Source organism: Charadrius vociferus, unplaced genomic scaffold (genome assembly GCF_000708025.1).
Source record: "Charadrius vociferus isolate BGI_N301 unplaced genomic scaffold, ASM70802v2 scaffold266, whole genome shotgun sequence".
NCBI classification, from domain to species: Eukaryota; Metazoa; Chordata; class Aves; order Charadriiformes; family Charadriidae; genus Charadrius; species Charadrius vociferus.
This window is the reverse complement of record NW_009649114.1, coordinates 3,341,724-3,349,610: the sequence shown is the minus strand read 5'-3', so window position 1 is coordinate 3,349,610 and position 7,887 is coordinate 3,341,724. Positions and strand designations below refer to the sequence as shown.

Below are 7,887 nucleotides of genomic sequence, written 5' to 3'. Positions count from 1 at the left end.
ATGCTTTCCCTGGGTCCACGCTGCTCACCTTAGCAAATAAACTGCTGGAAGGTTGTAGATCAGGGTCCGTGTTCAGGGCATTGCTTCAAGCGTGGTGTTGTTCTATCTATTCCCAGTGGAGTTTTTGCATGTTCTTAGAATTAAAGATGTGCTTAAGTGCAGGATAGGATGCTTATCTCGGGATAGGGATGAGCTGTATTAGAGTCCAGATATACCCATGCATGGGTATTTTATTCTCCTCTTTGGCAATCGCTTTCTCTCTGTATTCTCGAGAGAGATGAGGCTAATATAGCTTCCTTCTATTTACTCGCTCCTGTCTCATAGCAACACTGTCGAGGTCACTGCTGCTCTCTTGTGACAGTCTTTTACATTAAAAGTGCAAGATGCAGTCTTACAGTGCCTGGGGAATTAGAGTTAAATTTCTTAACTAAGGAAAAAACGTACAGGTTTAAATGTCTAAAAAGATCTGAAGTGGATAGCCATATACTGACATTCAGATTGTACTTGTCATCTATATGTAAAAAAAAAATATATATATCTAAATCTGTTGCCCATATGGATTGAGGAATTGCCGCTTTCTGCGTAATGCAGAAAACGACATGTAGAAGACTTGATTCTGCAAAGATTTGCCTATACAGAACAATTCGCATGGTTATCACCATAGCAAAGGGCGTTCTACAGCTTGTCTGGTATTAATCTGTTTTGTGTGTTACTCGTGCTACTCTTAAAGGCCCAGTGAAATATACGCGTATTTGGAGTTCACAAAATTAAAATCTTAACATCTTTTTTCCTGCTGTATTTATGCTTCCCCTCATACTTCATTCTGTGTGGCGCTGAACTCTGATCCATGCTACTTGACAGCTTTCTATACATAAGGGGAAACCAAACCTCTCTCTGTCCTTAGAACCTTTGACTGCCTTCCCCTCTGAGTTTAAAAGTTGCTGCTGCTTCTAGATGTGTGCTTCTTCCAAACCAGGGCACTCCTATTTGCCTGGTTTTGGAGTACCTCTGTAAACTTCAGACAAATTTTTCCACTGGAAACTATTTGGGTACCAAACTAATATTTGTGGCTGAGGAAGGTGCCCCAGAAATGTTCGCTTCCGTGTCAAAGAGAAGCTCCGTCCATCCTGGTGTCTGGGCTTCAAACTGGGCTAGTCACCACGTGCTTAGATTCTTTTAGAACAAAGTGGGAGAACGTTGGACTCAAAACTACCGTAGCTACTCTTGGACAGCCACACTGCTGCATAGCATCTGCAGGCTAAACTGGTGTTGCATGAGCTAGTTTGCTTATCTGGTGAAAGACTAATGTGTTTGGGTGCTGCATGTTAGCTCATCCATGAAACCCGCCAGTCCGTGTGCTTTTGGACTGTGGGAAATGTGAGATAATCTGATTTTAGCTTCACTTTGCTCCATTGCAGGCCAACAGAGTTTTCCCTGTTCTTTTATCTCTGCGGACTAAAAGCACGCCATTGATTAAGTTACACGAGCTAAGTTGTTGCACGGTAACTTAATCATGTACCTGAGCCCTCCTGTACTTCATCAGCTGTGTGCGTGGAAACCAGCCCTGCGAGTGGCTGCGCTGGGAGAAGGTTCCTCACTTCCTGGTGGTCTTAAACTGCCACACCATGTTTGCACAGCATGCATGGAATGAAACAAAACAACAAAAAAAAAAAGTGCTCAATACTTTGTTCTTCTGTTTGTGTTCAGTTTACGTAAGTCATTCAAGAGACCTGTGCGTAGTTTGGAGAAGCGCTGGCTAGGAGCGGCCCAGGAGGTGACGAGGAAACGGGGACTTGTAGCGATGTGTGATGCTACTGTCAGTGTACACTGGGAGACTCCTGTATTGCTCTGCAGCTGTGCCTCAGAAACTCCTGTCTCTCTTGAAGTGTACCTTTTATTGATCTTGACTCAGTCACAAAGGTGAAATAAAGATAGCTATTTGAAAGCCTGTGTTGTGATGGTTTATGAAAGATTAACTTAATCTTCATTTTATTTCTAGCACAGGTGCCTTCATTTAAAGAGCTCGGTATTACAAAGGCCTTCAACTTTCCAAAACGTCTCAATTCCCTTCTAGATACAGAAGTCAAATGATAATTTATACCAATAATTGTCACGTAAAGTCTCTTCTTGAAAACACGTGCTCCTCTGTTCTCACATATTTATCGATATGAATAGCCAGTATGCTTTCACTAGCAACTTAGCAATTACTTCTGTGGAAGATATTGGAAGAACTGAAAGTAAATTTGCAAAGCTGCAGCTGAGCTTTTCATAAAGACAGTGATCTCATTTTGAGAATAGAAGAGAATTCACCAAAAATAGTGTGAGTAACTCTTCAGTTGAAATAACTCGGAAAAAAACCTGCAATTGTATGCAGAATTATTTTTGCATGTTTATGATGTAAAATATTGCATACAAGGGATAAGTATTCTTGAAAATGCCGTATGATGGAGTTTGGTATTTGCATTGCAGCAGTAACTGAAGTTTTCAGGTATCAAGGCGCTATTACACTCTGCACATTGAATAAATGTAATGAGAAAGAATTGCTCTGCAGACAGCCTGCATCTTGGTGAGGAAGAAGAGAGAAACTATTCTCATTTCACTGAGGGGAGTAACAGTTTCTTGCTCAGGGTCTCCTGTTAAACTAAGTCTACTCTTGATCTTAAAGAAAAGAAACTAGTGGGGTTTTTAATTGTGTAAGTTCTAACATACACTAATAAATCTCACGGGTAAGTGAAATGCAGTGAAGAGTAGCAATCCCAAAAGCAAAGATTTCTGGGCTTTTTCGTGGTGAAATTCGTTGCATGAGGAGAAGCTAACCTTGGGCGCGGATTCTGGGGCTGTTGTTGAATCGCTGGTGGGAGAAGCTCAGCTGGGGATGTCGGCCTGTGCAGTGTAGCGAGTGGTACAAAGCTGTGTATGCTTAGTAACCTGACACTCTGAAGGTGAGCTAAATTCTGGTTTTAATTAACACGTGATTAGCATAATTGTGTAGCTTTAAATTAGATGCTGCAGAAAACGGTATCTGAAGATCCAGAGGGTTTCCCTGGAAACAAGGCTAATGGCCCCTTCCCAGGGTCTCTCTGCACACATAAGGACTGATGAACTCTTCTCCTGTCCGACTTCAGCTGAAGACTGTGGACTGTGCTAATTCTTTTATGTCATGGGGTGGTGCAGATGTCTTGGCTTACGGCGTGCGCGCCTTAAATCAGCGAGGCTTTTTGCCTGCGACACAAACCCTAAGGAACAGGACTGAAGGGGACGGGGCGCCTGGGCTGCGTCCCCGGCAGAGGGAGCAGGCGGCTGGGAGCAGCTGGTGTGTGATCCGCTCTCCTGAGGCTCGGGAGGGTTTGCCAGTCAGTATCTGCAAACAAAGCCGTATGTGCAGGTAAAGAAAAGATGAAGCAGATTCTGGCAAATGTGTCTGTACAGGTAATCAGCAACAAATCCTGTTTTTCTTCTGTAGAGCAAGAAGTACAATAGCTTAATCCCTTTGAGGTGAGACTGCTTAGGATCTTGCTTATAACATTGCTTTCTTTCTGTGTCTTTTGGGTTGGTTTTTTTGTGCACCCGTTCGCATTATTTTAATGTTTCTTTTTTGCTCTTCCCCTTCCTCCTCTTTCAGTGACTCTATTTTCTTGGGGTTGTTGACTATCTCAGTCTCTTGATTTTGGTGGGAGCATCTCCTTTCTGAGGTGAACTGTTGTGCTGGAGTCTGCTGAGTCTTATCTTTTGAAAAGCTTGCTTTACAAACCGGGAGTGCAGCGTATTCCTACGGTAGAAGTGTGTTTGTTTTTCCATCACTTGCATGTATTTCTGTCTGCAAACAGCAATTTCCAAGTTTCCAGTCTTCCATGCTTCCCGTGCAGTTCATGAGATGTCCTGTTTAATTGTCTGCTAATCCCCCTCTCTTGGTTGAATTTTGAGAGCTGATGATAGATGCTTCATTTTGCAATTGTCTGGTGTTTTGCCATCTGATATATCCTAAAGAATTATTTTTTTTTGTCTTAACAGCTGTAGCGAGATTACAGGCTTCTTGCAGCACTTCCTTTGTAACATAGATATACAACAGAGCTCTGGAACTTGGGTTTTTGCAACTGGGCTTAAGCTAATGAAGTTGATAATTTCTATGAGTCGTGTTAGACTGATTGCTTTGTTGCTCTGTGGCTCATACAGCGAGGTTGTTGCAGAGTTGTAGGAGAACATGCAGGAAACCGTATTTCCCTTGAGATTTGCCCTGTTAAAGGCAAAATGGTGAAAACTGAAGTCAGAGCTTCACTTAAAGACTGAGGATGACTTTGTGTTAATTGGGCTCTTGGCTGTCTTACTCATCAGCATGCTGGAAAGAAGCTGGACTGTGTTGGAAAAAGCATTTGCATAATGGGCTTCCAACTTTGACAATGAAATATAATGAGTTTTTCTCCCTCGTCTCACTTTTGACCTGTGTTTGTGTCTGGGTCTTGAGGAGGATTTTGTGTGTGGTCAGTACCTTCGTCATTATGATAAACTTTATATCCCTGTGACCTGGGGGATCTCTTGCCTGCCTGCTGGTCGCTTTGCTTTTGCTTCCTGATGAAACCCTGGATAGCTGATTTGAACAATAGAAATTGCAGAAAGGAGTTCCTGTTAATTTGAGACCTGTTACTAGATCTGTCATTTAGGTGACTCACTTCAGGATGTAAAGGAGGGAAAATGGATTCTGTAGTAAGAATTTGTGACTGTCTTGGTTGAATGTGGTGGTTGATTTTTCACTTGAGGAAAATGTATATTGTTATCCTGAGAGAGCAAAAGTGGCAGTTGTGGGAATGTGGATTTCCAAATCTTGATATTTTTTCTATTACCCTCTTCTACCAATTTACAGCCTCCTACTTAACTGTGTGCTGTAATCTTTACAATAGACTTGTGAAACTGCAGTTGCTTGGCCTCCCAGGTATTGTAGCATCTATAGGGGGTTTTTGCTGTGGTGTAGAAAATACAAGTTACTTTGTGGCCCAGTAACACTTGGCTATTACCTGGCCTAAATAACACCTGAAAGAGGTAAGTGAATAGCATCTGACATCTCTGGGGAAACCAGCTAGAAGCACTGAAACCTGTGTTTTTAGGAGTGTTTTGTAAGGCTGGACAGCAAAGGTCACATTGCGGGGAAAAGGATTGCAGTTGGTTTAGAAGTACTGGGATGGGATGGTCAGTATTTGTAGGGGTACGATGATCAATTTTATTTCTTGCCTATTGAAATTGATTATGTCTCCAACTTTCTTTCAGGGTTTCCACGGTCCTTATCCCTTCGGACAGTCTTAAAACACAAAAACACAAAACGGGTATCGACAAGAGGAGAATTTAACAAAGAACTGACTTTTGGGGGAAGGGAGGGGGATTCATGTGGCAGACAGACACAACGTGGACCCCCCCTTCTCTGCCTTCGTGTTCTGGATAAAGAAGAAAAAACAAAAGCCCAATAACTTAAGACTAGCTGTTTCCAGAGGAAAATACAAAATCTAAGTATGCATGTGTGAATGCTGGATTTCAGGAGTGTTGTTAAATGCTATGAGAAAGAAAATATACCAACACCATGGGGTTGTTTTTTTTTTTTTAATTTAGAAATCATTCTCACACATAATTAGGTAGCTTAAAAGAAGTTTAAAAAATGAAAATGAAAAAGCCATCTTTAAAAAAATATTTTGCATACAGAGCGGTTGTAGTTTGAGCAAATGTTTAATTTCTGTTTGTTTCTTGTTCATATTTTTTTTTAAATAAGGGACAGCGTGCATTTTTACGGAACTGTCATGTTTTGCTTGCTACCGAATGGGAATTTGCTTAGCATCTTCTGGGGTTTGTGCAGTGATTTCTTTTTGTCAGACATGTTTTAATGACAGGTTGGGTCTGCACCCAGCTCTACATTTTTAATATCATCTGCTGGTTTTAGTTACTGACTTTTTTTATCTTCTTTTATTTCTTTCCTTTTGGTTTGGGTGTTGCTGTTAATTGTCCTGCATGTTGTTGGAAACCATGCTGAAGACCAGGTCTTGGTGTCAAAGTTGGAGAGAAAGACTCTGGGACTTGTAGGATAACATGGAGGGCTCATTTCCCTTCCCCTTGTACATGAAGTACATCCAAATACACACCCATATTAATAAGGAACAGATTTATTAAAGTTCCAGAGCTGTCCTATGTGGTTAGCATTTTAAAATACCTTTTTGTTAACTCTTGATGTACAGTAGCTGTGCCTAGAGCAACCAAGCAAGCGTATCAGTCTTGTGCCAAGAGGAAACTCTTCTTCTGTAGCTGTAATTCACTTGGTAGTAGTTGCAAAGCTTTACGAAAGCCATGTCCTTTTAATTTTGAATCTCCCATCTCTCTTACAGAGTATAAGTTTGCATTCATTTCTCCTGTGATAAAGTATTAGCTTAGAGGCTAATTGTTTGCGTTTTTGAATGCAGAGCAAGAGTTAGCATCATCAGCTGGATCTCACTCTGTCGCCTTGTATTCATTCGCCTTTATCGTCCTGGCTTGTTGCTTCGTTGAGGCTCTTACCTTCTCCAGGGCTTGGTATTAGGGGAGGGATTGCTCCTCTAGAGATGCGGGTTGCTCTGCTGTTCCTCCAATGTATCTTCCTCCAGTTATGGATTGGGAAGTCCAGTGTGAGTGGAGGGAGAATGGGCTCCAGTGCTGCGGTGGCAGTCATCACAGATCCCGCTGAAAGGGAGTGAGGTGAGGGGACACCATCGTACTCAGAAACCTGAACAAGGCTGGAACAGCCATCTGCCAAAGATGCAGTAACATGCAAAGCTCCCGCTACCTTCTTCCAAATCCTTCCAGTGAAGACTCTTGTTCTCCTTGTTGGAGCAGAGCGCAGGTTTGCTGCATGGTGTGTGGCTTTACACTGATTGCTCTTCACTACTTTTATTTTCTTGGTTGGTTTTGAATGGGGGATTCATTTTCATTGCAGCTACCAAGGGCACTCTTACCTTGGTGCATACAGATGGATCTTCTGGAGGACAGTGGGAGTTCCTTGTATCCAACAGAGGAAGAACTGGGCGATAGATTTTGTTTATATTTCAGAGGTTTGGTTGTTAAAGGTCGCTGTTATCTGAAGTCTCCCTTCAAAAAGTCTGTTTGCTGGGAGAAACAAGTATAATGTAAGAAACTATCGGCATGAAAGAGGCACTGCAGGATTTGGGCTGCTAGCCATCTACACGTGCAGTTTGGTGAGCACCTGGGTCTGTCTCGGCAGCTTGCTGGAGCTGGGCGAGTGTTAAGATCCAGAGTGAACCCATGGAAGGTGGTGCTGCACTGCTCAGCACAGCCGTAGTGTTCGGCTCTTGTCCTGTAACATCATTTTGCCTTGGATTAGTTATCTCCTCTTAGCCTTCAGCCTAGGGAATGATTTACATCACTGCAGTGTAGTGTGGGCAAGTGGATTCTTTCTTCGCTCCCTCCTTTCCGAGCAGGTGGCTTGTGCGGCAAGCTCTGAAGGCACGAACGTGTACCTGACCATCACACCTCTTGTAATACTGCCGCTTCCCTTCTGAAGGCATCTAAAACACTGGAGACTGCTGTTAGTCCAAGTGAGGAGGTGATTCCTTATCTTCATCAGCTCCTTTTGTCAGCTGTGTAGCGGGAGGGGGGGAATTAACATCTGAGTCTGTGGTAGCTGGTGCTGCAAGCTTTGCCTTGTGTCAGCTGAGGCATCTGGGAGACCCTTGAACTTGGATCCCCCCGCGCTGGCTTTCTTCTGCTCCCAGCCGTGTCTGCTCCTCCCGTGTATAATGGCTGCCACGTTCGTGTTCCTGTGCTCCTCCTAAGACTGAATTTCCTTTTCTTGAGAAAAAAACAAAAAAACACATGCACCCCAAGTAGTCGTGTGCTTTCCCACTCAGAAGGCATACTTGT

The 7,887-nt window shown here is 42.9% G+C and overlaps 1 protein-coding gene across 1 annotated transcript in view; it reads left to right on the top strand.

Annotated features, from left to right (window-relative positions):
* LOC104289384 (chromosome unknown open reading frame, human C6orf106) overlaps positions 1-5,824 on the top strand; it is a 24,468-nt gene extending 18,644 nt beyond the window's left edge. The window contains 1 exon segment of the mRNA XM_009888319.1: positions 5,260-5,824. Within this exon segment, the coding sequence (XP_009886621.1) occupies positions 5,260-5,295 (36 nt within the window). The 3' untranslated portion in view covers positions 5,296-5,824.
* The last annotated feature ends 2,063 nt before the right edge of the window (positions 5,825-7,887 follow it).